This window comes from Molothrus ater, chromosome 2, assembly GCF_012460135.2.
Source record: "Molothrus ater isolate BHLD 08-10-18 breed brown headed cowbird chromosome 2, BPBGC_Mater_1.1, whole genome shotgun sequence".
Lineage (NCBI taxonomy): Eukaryota > Metazoa > Chordata > Aves > Passeriformes > Icteridae > Molothrus > Molothrus ater.
In genome coordinates, this window is record NC_050479.2 from 67,057,743 (window position 1) to 67,080,303 (window position 22,561).

At 34.3% G+C, this 22,561-nt stretch overlaps 1 protein-coding gene across 5 annotated transcripts in view; it reads right to left on the bottom strand.

The window, feature by feature from the left end:
• Positions 1–22,561, bottom strand: part of NBEA (neurobeachin) — a 458,173-nt gene that overhangs the window by 377,643 nt on the left and 57,969 nt on the right. For all 5 annotated transcript variants that reach the window (XM_054514098.1, XM_036391661.2, XM_036391637.2 and 2 more), the window contains exon 2: positions 904–1,135. In XM_054514098.1, the coding sequence (XP_054370073.1) occupies positions 904–1,135 (232 nt within the window). The remainder of the gene's footprint in view (positions 1–903; positions 1,136–22,561) is intronic.

Genomic DNA, 22,561 nt, shown 5'->3' on the forward strand with positions numbered 1-22,561 from the left:
AAACCTCTGACATTTTTCAAAAATGCCTCACAATGTCAGGCATTGTGAGACAGCCTCACAATCCTACCATCAGTCACAAATTATATAAGAATTAAGAACTTTGCTTTCACACTGTATTGAAAGAAAATGCCTAAGCTCCCTCAGGGAAGATAAATAGTAATCATATCAATCTCTTCAGGTGCCATATTTAAATGTGATGAGCAAACCTGTTCTGTATCCAAGTAATCAGGATTATAATGTGTACCCTGCTATGGAGAGGATGTAGTGTGGAGCACCATAAACTCCTTCAAACGTACTATGAAAACCTTAACTGGGCAATGACTTCATCACTTATTTTCAGCAAACAAACAAAGCATGCTATTTTTTTAATGCTGCAAAACATTATAGAATGTTAAAATCCACAAATGTAAAAAATTAAAATATAAGGATCACAGGAATGCATTATGGAATGATTGTTTCATATAATCCATATGTCCAGCATTCAAACCTGTAAATAATATCTGTTATGCTGTCATATGAAGTTATGTTTAAAATGGATCTAGTAATTCTGGCATCACAATTAAAAATGACCAATGTATAGAAAAACTAAAATATTGCCTTGTAGTTAAAAAGTCTAAAACATTGTTTTTAATTCTTTAAATTGTTTTTATCACTAAGATAACAATATCTTCTCAAACGAATCAACAACCAGTTATTTTACACCACATATCTACAGAGGTTTCAAACTAAGAAGATATTTCTGTAGTTTTCCTGAAATTAATAAAAAAATACTTCTGACTCAACAGCAGTACTAATGAAAACATCACTTGAAGTATAAACCAAAACATCCCATACCCTTCCATAATCACAAAACATTGGCAGGTCAAGAATGCAATAATTATTTTATCAGTTGGCAATTTATACCTGCAATCATGTCGTCCACAGTACTCATCTTCAGCAGTACCTGTTCAATTAAGCCAACTTCCGTGCTAGTCTGTAAATTACGGACACTTTTACGTAGAATTGCAGTGAACATACTCCAGATTTCTGCTTGGCACGTCACATCACAGTGCTCCAAAAGCTCTGACATGCATGTGATGCTCTCTGCATCCTGGATTATAAAGTTCATCTCTAGATCAAATTCGCCACCAACCAGCTAAAAGAGAAAACAAGAACACTATTTCAATGTGAAATACATAGTTTAGTGTCTCTCATACCTTCATTGTGACCAACACAGAATATGTTTTACATGGTTAGAGAAGTAACTTTGATAAGAGAAACTAATAGCTATGCTTTCTATATTTGAAGCATTCCTTCTTGTGAAGTAATTGATAAGGTAGCCTGGCCCAGACAGATGTAGTGCAGAACCTAAAAAGCTCAGGAAGAAATTGAGGCTTTTCCACCATTCTCTGAGATTTGCCTACTCAAAAATAAAAAGACACTAAAATTAACTCAGCTTTTTCTCCTGACATAAGCCAACATTTGCCCTTAGTTATGCATTTGGAAGACCTTATTGCCTTTTCCATTATCCCACCCAGTCATGCTTGGAAAAAGAACGACTCATCTGCTCTGGAGTAACACAGACAATTTATATTATTATACCACACATCACTCATTGTGGGGTCAAGGAAACCTACTGGCTGGTGCAAGGGAGAGATTCCACCAGGAAAGGATCAAGCACTCAGATAAGAAGTGAGTTAACAGCAGTTCTGATGAAATGACAGCCTGACTCCTATTTATCCAGGTACTGGCAAAACTCTTTCCGAAGTCCTAAGCTCCAATTAAACACAACAACAACCAGGTGCGTATTAGGAGGGAGAGAAAAGCAAGCCAGTAGAAGATATAGTCAAGACCAAATATATCTTCAGGAATGGAATTCAACAATTTTGATCAGTCATTTGTGTAACTTAAAAAAGCTGAATTCAAGAAAATCTACTAAACCAAATATAAAATTTAGTTAAAAAAAAATGCCATTTTAATGGCATAAAAATCTTTCAGTTCTGAAGGAAACACAGACTCTCATGAATCCTACTTTATCCTAATAACTTTGAAGAATTTTGAAAATACCAGTGTGAAATTTCACAGAATCACAGAAAGGCTTATGTTGGAAGGGACCTTTAAGATCATCTTGTTCACACTGCCATGGGCAGGAACATTCCACTTGACCAGGTTACTTAAAGTCCCATCCAACCTTGGCCAGTCTCTCTGGGAAACCTGTTCCAGGGCTTCACCACTCTCACAGTAAGAATTTCTTCCTAATATCTAATCTAGACCTTCTCTCCTTTAGTTTAAGGCCTTCCCCCTCTCAACCCAGTACATGCCCTTGTAAAAACTCCCTGTCCAGCTCTCTTTTAGGCTCCCTTTGAATGCTATAAGGTCTCCCCGGAGCCTTCTCTTCTTCAGGCTGAACAAGCCAAGTATCTCAGCCTGTCAGTAACACTGATTTTAGTAACTGTAAATATATTACACAAAATAATGGAATAAATTAATATTAAAATAACTTTAAGAATTTTGTTCTATTTGTTTAATGGAGTTATATAATTAAAATTTGAATAAAAAGCTTAAATTAAAGATATTCAAAGAATTAGCTCTTATAAGCGCATAATTTCAACAGTCAATTTTAATAGAAGGCAATTCTATGGCTTATTTAAAAGCAGTTTTTATTGACTTAAACTCTAAAAAATAAGCAAGTTGAAATACTATGCAAACTTTTTTTGATGGCTAAACCTATCCAAATATTCAAAGACTTCTTTCATAACCCATCTTCAGACAATTAATACAATACATTTAGCTTCCACCCTAATTCATACTTTGCATTCACTTTCAAATTACTTTTTCCTCTATCAATTAATTGCTAATAATAATTATAATTTTGTAACATAAAAGATTCTAATATGCTAAATATATAAACTGACTACCTCATTAGTTCTCCTGAGACATTTAATTACATTCAAATAAAAACTATTATCCTAATTATAATTAGTACTTTAATTTAAAACTTGTGACGGCATATCATATATTTGCATATTTGGTAAACACATGATGTGTACCAAAGGAAGGCAAAAAAAAAATTCAAGATTAGTAGCACACTATTTCTATGTTCATTCTTTAGAATTATGAAATTGTTTCATAGAGGTTTTTACTCTCTTTTCAAGAAACCCAGGCAGAGTTATTTCTGAAAACAGCAGCAACTTGTGCATACTTCATCAGCAATCTGCATTGTTGTGTTTTCAGACTTCTCTTCACCAGGATGAGCCTTTTTGAGATTATGTCAAAAACACTCAGAAGTAAAACAGCCACCTGTAGAAGACATTCAATTGAACTCTCTTAGATTAATATTCTGAGATGAAATTAAACACCTCCTGGAAGTATCTACTTTCCTCCATTTCTTTCCATGGAGGAAATCTAGGATGAAAAATTGTATCTGCTGAGAGTTCATCACTGGATTCTTTCAAAGTCCATGTGGTCACAGATCAGTACAACCGGCCTTAGTTGGCCTGGCTTTTGCAAGAGGATTGGATCAGAGAACCTCCAGACTTCTGTTTCAACCTCACCAACTCTGTGATAATATTTAGACAGGCTACCTTCAGACTAGATATGCTACCCATCATTTGGTTTTGATAAGTTGGACTTAAAAAAAAGGAAAAAATTAAGTTATGCCTCATTGGAATGAAGAGGTACAGTGCAGACTGATTCCCTTTCCTCAAACAGTATTAATAGTAAAATTCTAATTAATTTAAATTAATAAACTAATATAGAATCAGTAAAACAGATAGAAATAATTCACTACAGACTAAAATAATTCAAACCATATTTGCTTTCTAATGTAATCAATGTACTAATGTGTAACACTTAAGAGACTGAAACAAAGCCCCTGTATCAGTCTAAAGTGATAGCATATTTCTCTACTAATAAAACCAAGATGTCTCATCTATAAAACATCTCAGAGAATCTGCATCAAAAAACACACTCAAGGCTCATAAAACTGGTTCCATGGAGAATCTTCTCTTGGGCTACAGACTTTCCAGCAGGTGCTACAATTATTTCACTTGTACAATTAGCCACAAAAAAATTCTAGCCCATCAAGGTTACTCCAAGAAAACATTAAAATGTTCCTATTTAGCCTTAACTTCAGTCTAAGCATACTTCAGACAGAAAAAATTATCATAATTATCATTAAAATCAACTTCCTTAGTAAAGGAAACAAATTAATGAACTAATTGACAATGATAGCAAAAATTTAGGACGGTAGGGGAAGGTGAATTCTTTAAAGTAGTCATCCTAAATTCATCATTAATTTCTTGATAAAGAGAAGTCTAAGATGACAAGTAAAAGCTAAACAAAAGTGAACCAAGTATACAGAAATAAATGAACATGATTGATTTGTGTTCAAGAAATAAAGCAGGCATCCTCTGCCTGTGCACAAGGTGCACAATCAAATGGAATTCAGCCAATAAAAATAGTAGAACATTAACTACAAAAAGGTGTCCTCTAACAACATTCTGCAGGTGGATTTCCCAAGGAGGACAGTAGGTAAAATACCCAGTCTCCACCACAACAGGGGGAGGTAACCAGGGGAAAAGCACAGTGGCAATGAGCTGGTAACATGCTGACACTAATGAAAGACCAACTTTGCTGAGGAGCCAGAAATCAATAAATGCAGTTAAAAGCCCAACTGCTGAGAGCTGTGAAGATTCTTCTGATATCAACTGTCCAGGAAGCAATGCTTAAAAACTCACAATTAGTGAATGCAAAGTAATTCAAAATTATTATAGTTTTCCTCATGTGTATAAGACAACAGGCTCCAAAGTCTGATATTATCATCCAGAAAAGAGATCTTGGAGCCCATGAGGATGCGGCTTCAAAAAACTATGCCATATTAAAAACTGCCAACAAAAAACAAAATATTCATAATGAACTTGCTGCTTTCTAAGTTGGGCAAAACTGCAGATGCAACACAATATACCAAAATGTTAAATCATACTTCCAAAAAGTAACTTATTTTTAATATAGCTCTTGTAATAGACTTCTATAATAAGACAAATTTCAGCTGGAGTACAAGATGAACACTTTAATAGAAATCCTCACAGAAGCCAGTATACCATACCATAAATCAGTGTCCTTTCCATATCATACATCTCAAATAGAATCTATTTTTATGTCAAACACTAAGTCTTTGCATTCTTCAAGGAAATATTTAATATTTAGTAAAGACCATGCTTTCACTGTGATTAAGTATCCTGAAGTATTGCTTGTACTTTCTCATATTCTGCATCTTTCACAGCACAGCTATAAAAAACGAATCACCAGTCTAATGGTCAGATAATGGTTACAGGTGTGTTGACTGTGGTCAACAAACAACTCCTCCCAAAGTGGTGCTGAACTGCCAGCAATAAGCAAAGTAGACTGGATTCCCCATGCTGAGATTGCCTATAACAACAGGTTGACACTCCTTGCAAATTTCTCCAAGAACTGCATTTGAGAATAGCTGCGTTTGAGTTCCTTAACCTACACCACCATTCTTAAATGCAGCTGCTCTGCTCAGAATTTCCATTTTTCTGAGTGTTATGGCCATTCCTCAGTAAGTTCCTACCATTCATCATGCTATGCAATAAAAGTGTTTCTTCGTAAATTGCCACATCTCTGCAGAACTTAGGCTGGTTTTTTACACGCTTTTGATCTAGAACAAAGAAATACTCCCCCAAACACAAGAAGTTGTCTACATATCTCAGATAGTATATTCATACCAGTTCTTGAAATGCAATAAAATACGTGCTGCTGAACATCTACAACTAAATTGTTGACTTCCGAAAATTGGAATTTTTTAGTATCAGATTCTCCAAATCAAGTTTGGAAGAATGAATTGAAATTAAAAGTGAGTAGAATACTTCAGCTGAATTTGACCTAGAAGAATCACCTAGTCCAAGTGTCTGACCATTCCAGGGCTGTCTGAAAGTTCAACTATGTTGATAAAAGCATTATCCAAAGGCTTCCTAAATGCTGACTGGCCTGGGGCATCAAACATATTTCAGAAAGCCTGTTCCAGTGTTTGACCACCTTCTTCACAACTAAGTGCTTCCTAACATTCAATTAAAATTTCCCCTGGTGCAGCTTTGAACCATTCCCATGCATCCTGGCACTGGATACCAGGGAGAAGAGCTCAAAACTTCCCTCTCCACTTCCTTTCCTCAGGAAGCTGTAGACAGCAACGATTAAAGACAGTATATTAGAGCTATATAAACCAAAGTCTTCAAGCATTTACATCTCTGAGTTTGCTGTTCATTGTTGTCAAAGAAGCATTTTCTAGCTTCCTCCAAGTTGGAGTCCTGTCTGCATTTATTTAAACAAAAATCAAGAATATGAATTCCAATACTAGAGAGACAGTGCCACTGAAAAATTAAAGTACCACAATAATATAATTACCAAAGTGCTAACCACATCCAGGCCTAATCTCCACCAAGTCACTCCTACATTCTGACTCCTAATTAAGTAATATCACATTTGCTCTCCTCTTTCTGAAGGCAAAAATAAATGAAGGCATAACACAGTCCACATAACAACCTCATCTGTTTTAAACTGAAGCATTTTAAGTTCACGTATATACATATACAACCAGAATTAAAAAAACATATCTTTCCTGTAGCTATATAGGGGGTAAACAGTTTGGAAACAAAATTATTAATTCTCTTCCTGTCCCCTAATGCTTATCTCTCATTTTAGACATTACAAAACAGCTGACACAGCATATTGCACAAGTTTCCACAGGAAAAGAGCTGAGAATAACCTACTCAAATGAGATTGAAAATCTCTTAAAATCCCAAATCAATTAGTTCTTTTGAAGAGAAAATTAGTAAACATTTAACTCTTGATAACTAAAGCCATCATATAACATGGAAGGATAATTTCTGTCAAAACTGGAGCATCTTTTCTACAAAACAACACTGAACTGATTTCATAATCACCAGTGAGAATTCCAAATATGTGGGTTCAGACTGCTACTGTTTCTTATACAAAGACAGGCAACAGTATAAGCATTAAAACACAGTTTTCTGAGAAAAGCAGTAGGGGACTCGAGTGGCAGAAAAAACAGGTTACTCCTTTATGGTCATTAACTAAAACCTTAAACTTCTAAACAATTAATTCACATTTTTAGGAAGATTCTTCTTCAACTGCATGAAAGAAGATTTCTTTAGGCAAAACCATTTAGAATGCTAAATGGAATAAATTAAATTGTTCAGTGACAGAAATGTGTGCTGATCATATGCATTTGTTAACCTAAATATATCAATATAACTACAGAGAAAATCACAGCTAAAAAAACTTAAGAAGGTATGTTTCATAACTGGTACACATTCTTTATTTATTTTTAAATTAAAAAAGGTAGTCCTTAGAGATTTGAATTATAGCTCTGTGTATCTGGGCTAATTTTCACAATTCTCTTTACCATCACTGGAAAGTAAAAGATGCTTAAGGGAAGTGATTATCTCAGTGGTTTTAGCTGCAACATCAGAATGAAATAAATCTTTTTCAGAGAATGTAGTAATTTTTACTGACTATAAAAGGACAACTAGTTCAGACAGGCACTTCTAAAGTTATGTCAGAGAAATCTTAAGCAATGTGCTCACAATATGGTTTATAACCAAATGACAGCACTAAAAGACTGATTCTCATGTGAATCATTACAACAGGATATAATTCTGCACATTAACATACCATTTTAAATGAGCCTTCCTTCATTTAACTTCAAAACCATTTTTATTCTGAATAATATATTCCACTATATCGGTAATTTGTCACTAAGGGAATGCTACCTAACAAGTTTATTGACAATTTTAAAGCAATCTGAGAAATTAATTTAAATATTATTTTTTGTACTTGCTGAGACAATATGAATGAAGTAAAATGGTGAGCTTTTAGAGCTTACATGAATTGTAAGTGCTTGTTATTATGCAAGCTTAAAAATATCCCATGGATTTATCTTTATTTTCTTACATTTTCCCTTGAGGGAGGAGGAGGACACTTCTGCAGGCAGATCAGCTCCAGTGGCTGATCAATTGCATATATGTATGATTTACTGAGACAACTATCAATTACACTGGGATAGATCACAAGGCTGTATAACATCCTTGACAATGTCAGACCTTCTCTAAGTATTGCGGAGGCTTAAAGAGAAAAAAGACAAAAAAAACCCCAAACCACAAAGCAAAAACAGTAAATGGGCTACTTGCCACAAATTTCTTAAGCTGTTTTTTACCTACTGGAAAAAAACACTGTTTTGGGGTAGGACAGGAATTAGTCTGATGAAGTTCAAATATCAGCCTTCATAAAAGCTTCTCTAGCACAAGAATCAGATTCCTTGAAATAAAAAGTCCTGCTCTGGAAGGAATGCAAAAAAAAGTTTTGAAGCGTGACACAGGACAAATCTTATCCACTTAGAAGAATTTATAAAGTAATCCAACCATGTCTGACAGAAATGAAGACAGATAAAAGTATTTTACGTAAAAGTACCTAATCCAAAACACAAACCTAAAAGTCCTCCTCATGGTCTATTGTTCCTGTGCCACTAGAAGGAGACACTGTTCCTATCTATTGTTTTGATCTCCACAGAACCATTTTTGACCAAAGCAGAAGATGTTGAACCTGAAAAATTAAATACTAGGAAACAAAAATTGCAGGTTTATTTTCAGTGAAGTAAAATTAAAACCATTCTCAAACTTGCAGCTAATTTGTTTTCAGTTTATCTAGTTCAGTTTCTCTTATAAATTACTTCTGATCTTGACTTAATCACAAAAGAGATCAGCCAATTAGATAAGGGACTTTTTTACATCAAAAAAGGGAACTGAGAATTTATTTTAATAAATAAAAGATACTGAGAATTTATTTTAATAAATAAAACCAAACAACTTAGGTTTGCCACATGGCTGAAAGCAAAAATTTAAAATTGATTTTTATGGACTATAAAGAAGTTGATAAATGAGCACAGCTTAAAGAGTGTGAAAAATAGTATCACTAAACAGACATTAGCACATTACCAGTTAATTTTGCTTTTAATACTTCATAGCCCATTCTTGCCTGTCTTCCTTCACTTTCAATTATAACTTTAAGATCAAGGTACAGATGCTAGTACAGTTTAAGCTCATGCTTCTAATTGCCTGTTTTCAATAACCAGGTGTATTTTAAAACAAGTTACTTGGTGGTGGTTTGGAATCGTGGCTTTTTTGGTGGGTTTTTTTGTTGTTGTTTTTTGGGGTTTTTTTGGAGTTGTTTTTTCTTTAAAGTATTTTCTTTGTTTCCAAGCCAGAAGAGAAGTAAAATAAATGGAAATAACTGAGAGTTACAAAAATCACACATGAAATGTACTCTGAAAAGATAAATTTTTTTTTGCAACTACTTTTGTAGCCTCTTCTACTAATATGTCTATGTATTTGCCCTGCTGAAACTTGAACAGCCAAATCTTATAGGTCAGCAGCATTCCTTTATTTTTGAACAGTCAGAAACTATATGCAGCTTTTTGGGGTATTTTAGGTAGTTTGAATGATATATTATCTCTGTAAAGCAAACCTTGCCGAGATTTAACATAGTAATCAGAGAACATCAACAAAAATGAATTCTAAGAAACATTAAGCTGTCAACAATTACACATTGATTTAAATCTAATTTGTATTGCACAGCAAACACTATCACACATTATGTTTGTGCAAACAGCAACGTCTGTTTTTAAATGGAGACAACTGGAAAAACCCTCAATGCATGCACACCTGTTTCCCAAACTTCACATACAGGAGCAAGGAGAATGTATTTGCAAAAAATACTAATAGAAAATTGTTGTCAACAGAATTTTCCAGTAACTCGGAACAATTGTTTTTTAAATTTCTTTGTTTATTTTATTCATTTTTTATTATTCAAACATACTTGTCAAAGCAATTTCTCTTTTGTGTGTTAACTTACAGATGCACTCTGTGACTAGAACAAATTGCAACAACACAGTTAATGGAATTTTAGTCTTGGAAAATGATGGGGTTTATTTTAGAATAGTCAGTGGGATTGTTCTCTGGTACAACAAGGATACATAACAATTAAAGAAGAAAAACATGACAAAGAATGTTGATATGTGAGGATCACAGGCGTATGTCCTACCTACACACTTTGGCTAGGAACAAAAAATAGCCACACACCATCAGGACAAAGCCCACTAGCCCCAAGTACTAGCCCACTATCTTCTTCTAGGCAGCCATCATATATTCCCCCTTAGTCTGTAAACCCCAAAACAGTCTGCAGGCTCTCTTCTTTCCCCCTTCTTTCCCATGGGGTACAATCAGGAAGGCAAAGTGGTTGCTCGCAGAGGGCATTAGCTGTTTTTCCTCACTATTCAGGAGCTCTCTTATGTGCCACTTACCGTACTAAATACCACTTGACCTTGCCTTTTTTTGCTTGCTTTTTTTTATATCACTGCACTGTTTGGTAAGAAAATGAATTACTTAAATTTCTACATTAAGATTAAGCTATCTATTACCTATTTGAATTCCTAAAATGAACTAATGAATTTTGAGAGTGTCCTATTCTCATGTCCACCTTTTTCTTAAGTTTTGGTTTTCTTTAGGGTCTTTCACTGCTTTTATTTTGAGATTTTTCATTTCCCTCTTGTCACACAACACTCAACAACTCTTAAAAGCCCAGAAACTATAAATCATGGGTATGCAATATTTAAAACCAAACCAATTCCAATGAACTTAGTTATGACAGTGCCATTTTCCAACTGATACCTATAGAGGTACATTAAAGTTTAATGGCAGAGGGATAGCCCAGGCAATTCACAATGCCAGGTATAAAATGATCTCAAAGAACACTGACATGTGCACAGCACTGGTCTTAACTTCGTTTTGCTGATAAGCAGGAGCTTAATGGGAAGGTCCTTAATTCTCAACATCCTGCTGCTTGCTTACATCGATAATTTTGAGATATGTAGTCATATTTTCGGTTGGTGTCAGCATTCTGAAATGCTGAAATTTCCAGTGGCAATTTTCATCACCAACTAGAGAAGCTCTACATTCAATTTCAACGTGCTCATTCTCACCAATCTTTCATTTTTAATTAACTAGTTACCATGCAGTCCTCTGCTCCAAAAGGTTAATGTGGGAGAAACAACCCAGTGTTTGGCACAGTGAAAAGCCCTCACTCACTTCTGAACAGTGACTCTTCAGTGACTTTAATGATTACAGGACTAATACTGGGCATGTGCTATAGCTCTATTTAATTCTCTGCATACAACATAACTAGGTTAAAGCCAACAGTAAATGTAGAAGTGCTAAGCAGACTTTTTCCTTTTAAAAAGATATGTAGATTGCAGGACATAATAACAAAACAATATCTATTATAGAGTTAGACTGATTTATGGAGCTTGAGCAAGTATTTCCCCATAGAATCTAGCTAATTCTTGAAAGACTGAAATGCTCATTGACTATATTTTATAAATAAGTGAAATCAAATGTATAAAGAAACATGATATTACCTTAAATCTTACTTTGTTCCCATTTTCCATATAAATTTTAACTTATAACTAGCAAAACCCTTCCAAACCTAATAAATTATTACAAAAACCAATAATTTCTCAGAAAATGCCAGCATTTGCAACTGCACAACGTTGTCTAGTGGGTGAAAAAATACTGAACACATATACATGATTTTAAGATGTCAGGGCTGGAAAAATCAATAGCCACATAATTTCTGTTGCTTTTCAGTTTTGGCAGCCTGCAGTTTGTTAAATTTTGAAGCACAGACATTCTTTAAGGTTCTGTATTTCTTTAAGAAAATCAATACAAGTTACACTATTTGTAACATTTTTCTCTTCCTCGAAAGTGCAAAATATGAAAGACGGGAATTGTAATTTAAAACCTCCTAAAATTTTTCTAATCCAATTTATTTTTTTCAAGTCCTTACAAGAACCTGCCCTTGGATCATAGGAGCAATTTGAGATACCACGATTTGTAAGGCTGGGATTTTTTAACCAGATTTGTCAATATTTATCCCCTTTGCTTCTCTAAATACTCTCAAATAGTGTAAGAATTTTTTTTCTAGTTTGTGACTGGACTCCCACAGTGTTTTAGCTGTCATTAATGATTTAAGATATTTTTTGGTGCCATGATAAAACACAAAACCTCAATTGCTAAAGGAGGCACCACACAGACCATAATGAATTCTTTTACAAACATTTAAGTGCATCCTAATTGCCTTCCCTCAAGCTTCTTGATTTATTATGCAGCTCCTCATCCAATAAAATGTTTTCTTTAATTTATAGATAACACAGTTAAGAACAAAGGGCAGAATTATACAGCCATATAGGAGGTGCAACTCTAATGACAAAGGATTCTTTTAGAGGAGGAAACTGAAAAGCAAATAAAGAAGTGTAAGAAACACATTAATTCATGGCCAAAGTTTCCCTTATGTAAGAAGCTTGTTGGATCTTCATTACACAAAGTATCTCAACACTTGAAAATCAGTGACAAGAGGCCAAGTATCTACAAAAAGTGTAACAGTATAGGCTGGGCATATACTGAATTTTCTCTATTATAATATATCAACCTCCCATTATTTGTGACACAGCAATCTCTTGCTCCAGAAATAACATCACTGTTTCAATAGGCCAATAGATTTTCTTCCAATAATTTCCCTGATTACTTTCTGAACCCTCAAATTCTTGGAGCCTTCACAACCCATAGTAAGGAGTCCTACATCTCCCCCATGATTTGTGTAAAAATATCTTGTTATACATCTGCCATAGGTGTATTTAATTTCAGCCCTCTGCTACTTGCATTTTGAAAAGCATAAATCAGGTGTTTTCTATCACATTCTTCCCTTTATTTACTTATATTTCAAATACACTTGGTCAGCTCTTTTCCAAGCTGAGCAATCCTACTTTGTTAAGTGACTTCTCATCTGAAATCTGTATTTAATCACACTTTTTACCCTTCAAATTTTTTGCTAGTTTTAATATATTCTTTTGAGACTGGAAATCACCAGAACTTCATACAAAATTCAAAATAGAGACATATCAATAATTCATAGAGTTTCAAAATATTACTCTTGTATTACTGATTTTTCCTCATTAATGCTTCCTTATATTAATTTACTTTTCTGATTGTGGAAAATGTTTTGGTTCTTAGTAGCAAAGCTAATATCACTGTGAGACCATTTACAATAATACCTATCAGAGTGCACAGTTAATATAGGTTCACAGATGTGAAATGAAGTCAGAACTTCTATTACTCCCTATGAGACGAGGAGAAAATAGACTTTATATAAGTACCTACACAAAATAAATGCAGTTGCATAAGCACGATACGTCTCTGTAAAAAAAACCCAAAACCTTCCCTTTCATGATTCCCATCATAAACTCCATTTATAAATAATTGCTAAACAAAATTTCAACTGAAAGGATAGTTCTACTGATAAAGAATTAGGAAAATAAACTCTCCTCACTCAAAAAGGAAAATGTATCCTCTCATCAGCACATTAGCTCTTAGCTGATTCACTTAAAAAAAAAATCAAACAAGTGCTTACAAAATTATGGTGAACAGGCAACAATCTTTTTTTCAGCAAAATACTCCATCACACCTTAACATTTCTTCCATGTTTTGATACTAGTCCTATTCATCATTCACTCAACTAATGAAGCTTGGAGGAAACACTTCAGGATACACTTTTGTCTTCTCTCTAAGAGTCAGACCCAGATTTTGAAAACAATATAACTGTGGACTGAGTTTCAAAACCGCCATCTGCAAATCTAATTACAGAGCTCCACCTGTACTAAGAATTCCTTTCAAGGCATCATGTAACTGAGTAAAACTGAAATCACATATCATTTGGTTTGATTACAAGATAACTACAGATGACGTGTCAATAATTACAGGGTTAGGTCTTACGTAGTTGAGGAAATTCAAGTATTCTTAATTGCATTAAAAGAGAAATTCATACTCTGCTTAGTTAAAAATCCCCAAAAATTGCCAAACTACAAAAAAATTTATGACAATTTTCTCGTATATAATTAAGATTTACCTCTACTCATCAGATGCAAATATCAAGCTATTAGTAAGAAGAATTAAAAAAAAATAGCAAGAAGGGCCTTTAAGAAAAGGGGGTTTTAATCACATTAGAACATGTTTTCAATCACAGTTCTTCTATGTAGCCATGTTTTATTAATGAAGACTTTGGTTCTAAAATAATCAGTTGTCATTTGAAGTAATTATGTTTGGTGATGCCTAAAATATTCTTCAATCACATTTTAGAAAAGAAATTAGAACACAAAGGACTTAATACACCTAACTTATTAAAAAATGCAAAAAAACCCCTCCAAAAAAAACAGCATTCCAGTCACACAAAAATGAGAAAGTAGGAAAAAAAAAATCAAACCAGATTAGAAGTCATTCACATGAGACACCAGTAAAAATTCATACTCAACTGTTTTTGTATCTTCTCAGAAGAACGTAAACATATTTTTATTTTAGGGAAAAGTATAAAATACTAAGCAGTAAATAAAAGGAAAGAACTTCTAAACAAAGTCTTCTCAAATGGCTGAATTCAGTTATTTTCAACTTCTTACATAATTTAGAAAGAAGAATAAAACACAAGAAGGAATTATAGTTACAGTTCACCCTTTAAAAATATCCAATGCCATAAATCCAGCAGAATCTATCAAAAAGACTTTTCAGATCTCATTTAAAACACTCAAATTGAAATATGCATATATGAATGTTAAAGAGCAGCAAAGATACATGAGAAAGGTATTATTATTTTGCTATTCTGTATTTTTACCTTATGAAATGCATTATTTTATTTCAACAAAATTTTAACATCAAATTATGTTATTTATAACTAATTAATAAAGCATAGAAATTTTAATTTACATTAGAACTTTTACAAACATATCCAGAGGCCTATGTCTTCACAATGATTAACTGGGAGAGCGTGTTTTTCTCCTTTTGTCTGGTGTAAAACAGAATCAGCACCTTATTTAGGTGAATATGTTACTTCAGAGGAAATGGAACAGTTATATAAATGGGAAAAGCAGAGCTATTTAAATAATCATAATCCATAAAAGCTCTTTCATAAGCGAGTTCTTCAGAAACAATTATCAACTGGCAAAATAGAAAATATATTCCTGTGCTCTTTAATCAAATATATAATAATCAGAAGCAGCATGCCAATTCATCCTGTGTGTAAACAGATGAGAACAACTTTAGAGGAACATAGTCAGTACAATGACTGCAAAATATTGATCAAAAGTTCAGGCATTTCTCCTTCCAGTACTTCTCCCAACTTTTATTACATGGCAAATCTAATGATATTCTTAACTTACTGAATACAGGGAATAATCATAATTGTGTTCTTCAAATAAACTACACTTTCATTTGTTTCAGCTAACAAAATAACTATTTACTTCATTAGTTCTTACTGGGAAACTTTTATTTAAGATCTAGTTGGGGTTTACCTCCTCAAAAAATGCCACATTTAAATCCTCTCCATAGGAGAAGTTACAGAAATACATGAAGGAGGAGAAAAAAACCTCTTTTTTTCCAACCATAGCACTACCAGGACTTTGAATGCCAGATTGTTTTTCTTCTTTTTGCATCTTTTAAACAAAAGATAGCTTTGATCTGATTCTGATGGTCTATGAAATTTACCAATTATTCTTCATTTCTCTATTTCCTATACATTTTTGGGTTCCTAGGCAGCAGGAAAATCCACCAAAAAAATGTATCTAGTCATAGCTAACTAAATAGTATTAAAGCACATGAAAATTTGCAAAACTAAATTGTGACTGCTCTATACAATCAGAAGACAATTGAAAGCTCAATCATAAAGTGGGCATCACTCCCAAAGAAAAACAGGGCATTGTCCAACTTTTTTGTTACAAGGTTATTACACCTACTCCAAACCAAAATCTTTGCAAATGAAGTATGGCAGCATCAAAAACATTTATCACTTGAAATCACCTGAATCTGTATCAATTTGTCCTCCAAGAAGGGTCAGTGAAAATTCTGGTGTCAAATTTGACTTTAAGTTAACCTTAAGCAGCATATATCGTTCTCGCCTCAGTCCTACAGAGACGAGGGTTCACTTCTGAATGCTTCTCCTATGGAGCTCTATGTGGAAAGAATCATCCACTGAGGTACTGTCACACAATTTCCAAACGCCTCTTCTGTGTTGAAAAGTATTCTCTAGTACTGTAAATAATACCATTTTCAATAACAGTGAAAATACTGATGCAATTTTTAGCATCAGTAGACACTTCCCCCTTCCCTTTGCTGATGACTCAGATCCACATTTTGCTAACATACTGCAGGTTTGATTGACTGAGAAATTTAAATTTGATTTTTCCCTCATTAATAAAGATGCTTTTTTACCAGCCTTTCTCAGCCTGATTGTTGATCCAAGTTAAATAGTTACTGCAACACAAGAGCATCTTGACACGTGCACAATTTCCCTCCCAAGGTTTTGGTAGCAGTGGCCATGCTGAAGGAGGCTGTGCCAGCCCTCAGTCCAGCCACAGACAGCCATGTGCAACACAGGGAGAACTCATGAGGTGGGAGAGAGGGATAAATACTTCCTTGTCCAGTTTCACTGTGATTGAAGGTCCATGTCAACCGCTCCATTTATGCTCATAGGTGGAAAAAAACCCTCAAAAAACCAAAAACCTAAGTTATCCAAACTATCTTTAACAATATATGACAGCACAGCGAGTACGCAAAAGCAAACCAAGTTGGTATGAAGTACCCTAATATTAAAAACTCCCATAACCCTTTCCCTCTCAGCTCAAGATATTTAAAATATCTTTCAGAAGACTAAAAAGCAATTTCCATAAAGCTCTCTCATCTAATTAATTTCTTGATATTCCTGACCAAATCACATTTATAACATAATTTTCAAAAGACATTATGTAGATCCTTTAAAATATTTCATTGTTAATTATTTTCAAATTGCATCAATTTCTTCAGAAAGATGAACTTACAGGATTCTTAAAAATACATCAGAATGTATTGTATAAAGAGGATTTATCATACTCAGCCTTAATAGTGATAGTCTTACTAGCAGTATAAAAACACTGTAATATAAATATTTAAATTTTTGACTACATGCATTTAATGCATAATTAAATATCCCAAGTAATATTTGAAGCTTTTCTCAGATTACTTGAGAATAGAATTTTTAAAATTCTGCAAAATGTAACAAAAAGATCTTTTTCCCAATTTTTCTTTTATTTTATGATGCCTATTTTTTTAAAACAATTGTCTTAATATTTATGAGATACCACAGTTCCCTTTAAGCATATATACTTAATCATCTGGCTTTGAAAATTAATAATTCTTTATTAAACCCACTAAGAAAGTTATTTAATCAACAACACAAAATGTATTTTCCCTGAAATAAATAAAGCAAATTTTATCTCAAACCATAAACATAAATACATGAAGACTGACTGTCAGAAAATACTCATTCAGCTAATTCACACTATTTCAAAAGGTGTACCACCAGCTGCAGTACAGGTGTTTCATGCTTAGTAAATTTTCTAATAATTAATGAACTGCCATGTAATGAAGTATGTGTTCCTGTTTCACAAACTTAATTTCCTTTTATTACAAGGTCACCCAACTAGTTGACCAAGGCAAGACAGTCAATGTGGATTTTTTTTTATTTTAGCAAAGCTTTTGGTACCATCTCTTAGAGTCCCCTTCTGGACTAAATGTCCAGGACATGGCTAGACAAGTCCATAATATGCTGGATGAGCAATCGAATGACAGGTTGGGCTCAAAGGTTTGTAGTTAATCAGGTTACATCAGGCTGGTGCCCAGCCATTAGTGGGGTTCTCTGGGGCTCAATGTTAGGGTCAGTGCTCTGCCACATTTTTATAAATGATCTTGATGCAGGAATAGAATGTACAGTAAGTAACTTTAGTGATGATATTAAATTAGGTGGAGTTGCAAACTCCCTTGTGGGTAGAGAGGCCTTAAAGAGAGCTATAGACAGACTAGAGAGCTGGCAATGAACAACAGCATGAAATGTCTGAGAGCAAGTACTGGATTCTCCACCTGAGATGGGTGTAACCCTGATTATATGTACAAACTGGGGGCTGAGAGGCTGGAGAACTGCCCTTCAGAAAGGAACTCAAGGTTGATGGCAAGTTGAAGTCAACCAAGTGCTTTGGCCGCCAAAAGGGCGGCATGGTCCTCCATCAGGCACAGCATTGCCAGCCAGGAAAGGGAGGGGATTGTCCTGCTCTGTGCTGGGGCTGCCTCACCTCAAGAATACAGCTTTGGGCACCACAACATAAGGACATCAAACTATTTGAGTGTGCCCAGTGGAGGGCAACAAAGACTGTGAAAGGTCTTGAGGGCAAAGACCTGAGGAGTGGCTGTGGTCATTTGGTTTGTTCAGCTTGGAGGACAGAAGGCTGAGGAGTGACCTCATCACATTATACACCTTCCTCAAGGCAGGCAGCAGAGCAGAGAGAGCTGATCTTCCTCTGTGGTGACCAGTGATAGCACATGAGGAAATAGAATGAAGCTGCATCAGGGGAAGCTCAGACAGGACATTAGCAAAAACTGTTTAAGACTTTTCACAGTCTGAGCACTTGAACGTACTTAATATATTAAATGCTATTTATTCTTTCATGCAGCACAAAAGCATTTATTGTTACATCAATAGCAACCAGAATTACAAGACAATATCAATTTGTAATCATGCTTAATTAAATAAATATTAAAATATCCAAGCTTAAAAGTTGCTGTGAAGACAATGAAAATATGCTAGCATTTAGAAAAAGCATTTTAAGATCTATGTGGTCACAACCAAACTAGACTTAGCACTCACAATATGTGAAAACATGAAGAAATGTGACAAAAGACATGACTGATCAAATACCTTATCTATCACATTTTATAATAAAAGCCACTATTGTGAGATGCTTACAGTTTCACACACAAACCTTAGGTCACTGGATTATCACAAGGTATTTTCCCTTGTTTTTAATTTGAAATTGTCAAATCTGGAAACAAAACTAAAAAGTAATTTCCACCCTCTCAAAGGGCAAAAATCAACAACAACAACAACAACTCAGGAAGCTTCAATATTCCACAGAAAGCAGAATATTCCACATAGTTACTAAGTAAAGCTGTTAAGACGCCTTTGCAAAAGTACTGTCCAGATATTAGCAAAGAAAGAAGTCCAAGAAAGAAGTCTTTTGAAAGACAAGATCCAATCTGAGAAAATTCTGAAAGTACATGTTCAAAGTTGAACATGCTGACAAACCTTGGTACTGTTCTACTAGAAGTATAAGCTACATGAAGCTCTCAGCTCTTCATTAAACAGTGATTTATAATATGCAGGAATGACCTTAACTGCAGATACTAAACACACTTATTTATTTTCTTTCCACGAATACTTATTTCCTGAAGATGTCTAGAATTCATCACATTGAAAATGGGAATATAGTCAACACTTGGTAACTGAAGATGGTATACAAAAGGGAGGCATATTTCCAAGTTCAGGCAAAGATGCTAGGAAAGTTATGGAAGTACACACAGCCTCCTCAAGGTGTTTAATGGGTAGGAAAAATTGTGTAATTCATGCAGGCTTACCCATCTGATTCCTAAGGATTTTGACTACTGCTATAAACAAATATTTGATAAACACATGACACTTGTAACTATCCTCTTCTCACTATTTGCTAAACAAAGACAAAGTTTCTTCAGCTACAGAAGTTTAATGTAACAATCCAAATAAACAGTTAAAGTCACTAGTTGGATGAACCAGATTCAAAGAGCAAGGTAGGAACACAGCCAAGGTTTGAGCTGAATGTTGGGCAGCGAGAAAAGCTTGGCTGCACCGAACAAATGGGGAAAAAAAAATAAAAGTTGGCCAGATGAAGGTCAGAGAACCAGGTGCTTCAGCAAATATTCAGAGTGCACAATTCTGCCTCTGTCTCAAACATATCTACAGAACAGGAATCTCAGAAAGGCTTTTCAGAAGCCACAGCTGCTGAAGCCCCAGGTATCTCTCAAATCCATATGTACCAGACTGTCTGAAAACAAAGGAAATACAGGTTGGCTAAATTAAATTGTCTACAGTGACTCAGCTAGAAAAAAATCAGTCACTACATAGTGTTTAGGATACCGACTCTGCAACATTTTTCAAAGTCCTTTGAAATAATTAGTTAAACATCTGACATTAAACATGCATTGGGATTTTATTTTGCAAGCTATAAAGGATGTCTGGGATCCATCTGTTATTTTCTCAGATTTCCTGAAGTTTTGTTTTGCTTTTTATTTTGATGGGGTTTTTTTAACTGCTACTGTGTTTAATAATGTGATTATATATTCTAACATTATGCATTAGGGCTACCAGTCTCTGGTTAAAATGGAAGAGGACAAAAAAAGCAAATTCCTCCTTGTTTTTTTCTGAAATCCCCTGCTGTGATACAAACTTCACAATTTCCTAAAAACAGATCAGAAGCTGGTAATTAGGAGTGACATCTGTGTTAAGAGTTCTCTTTCTATTGCAGAAAAGATGCAGCAACCCTGGCTGGTGCTGGGAAGAAGTTTTAACAGGGTGGGAAGAGACTAAGAAACTTCTTCTTTAGTAAACAAGAGGTCCCATGAGCAAAATACATACCTTCACAATCATTAGTGACCACAAAACAACAGATGATATTTCAAACCTTTAAACTGACTCCCACACATGAAAACACATAACACTTTCTGTATCAACTTGTCACTTGCAATTACTCTCCTTATGCTGAAAAAAATGACTACAAACCTATCCTAAAATAACCATCAGATTCAGGATTTCAGTTTCAGGCTCTACCACCTGAAAAAAACGAGGAGATTTGAAGCACTAAACTATTTAGAAAAAATTATTCACAGAAATGCTATTGAACATTGGAACAGGCTGCTCAGGGATGTAGTTGAGTCCCCACCTTTAGAGGTATTTATAAGACTTGTAGGCATGGAACTGAAGGACATGGCTTAGTGGTGAACTTGACTGGGTTAATGTTTGGACTCAATAATCTTAGAGGTGTTTCCCAATCTAAATGATTCTATGATTCTATACTTAGAGACATCCTTAACAGTCATATAGAGAGCTAAAATACCTCCAGTTTAATGACCCCAAACTTTAAAAAAAAATAAACTCACCACACAACCATCCCACTCCCACTCCAATTTCACAAGGTGAAACCAAAATTTTTCCAAGAGTTCAAGTAAAATTCTTAATAAATAGAGAAATATACTTCCCCAAACTCTTGGATTTCATCACATACCTCCTGTAGGTAAGAGACTCTGAGTGAAATTACCACTGCAGTGTTTATACACAAAAGTAAAACATCTCCTACTGCTGATGGGAAGGTTTGAAAGAAAGAAAAGAAAGAAAACATTTACAAAATAAAGCTTCAATTAAACAAATACACTCCAGATTTTACTTTTGATTTGTTAATATTCCTCTGATAATTTATTTAATTGAAATTAGGTTGACCAAGACAAGCAGAAAGTTCCCGAACAAAGCCTAACATAAGATTCTTAATACCACCACACTGATTTTGAGCTATTTTAGTGCTAGCTCCATGGAAACAAAGACATAATTGTTCATTCAAAAGGCTGCTAAAATTTCCATTACAAAATAGGTTTATAAAAGGCCTTTACTTTGTGTTTTCAGTATGAGAGGGAGACGAGAAACTAGGTTACTTTCCGTATTTTAGCACAAGCTTCAGAGACTGGTGTACAGATTCAACCAAAGCTACCACTACATTAAAAAAATCAATTCTGATGAAGCTTATTGGTGCAATTAACAAGTCCAGTTATACCCAGTTATCTTTTAAATTTTTAGGCTATTTGGTGTCAATAATCACCCTGAAGAAACATTCAAATAGAAACATATATCTGAATACATTTGATTCACTTTATTTGATCACAAATTTGGCAATTAAATTTTTTAACTATAAGATGGCTTTACAAAATTGGTAGAAATTATTAATAATTAGGGGATTTTTCTGCAATGTTTGTAAGAAAAAACATTAAAGCTTTCTTACTGATGAAACTTTATCTAAATATATAACTAATGCCCCTCCATATCAAGAGCACTCATACAAGCACTTTTTGTTACATGTCTTCCACCTTGAAATATTAAGATAATATTCTTTTAATCCCATTATTTTGATTTGACATTGAAGAGGTTTCTGTCTAGAAAGACAGGTGATTAAAAAGACTACCCACAGTAAAAAATGGTTTCCTCTGATTCCTGCATACAGAAGGGGGAATACCATGGCACTCACCATACAAAATTTCTCACTGAAGTCATAGTTTTATCAGATGGGAGGACACAAGGAAAAAATACCTTATGTCACAATATGGTCCATAAATATCCACAATTGTAGGAAACATAAGACTTAAGTTCTACTACTCTACAACAAAGACATTAAGAACAAAAGCAGAGACAGTGAGTAAAAGTTTATATAGCCAGACGCATACACCTAACAAAAGCAATTAGTGTAATGTGATGCTTACTTCCACATGAGAGCTTGATTTCAAACATACTC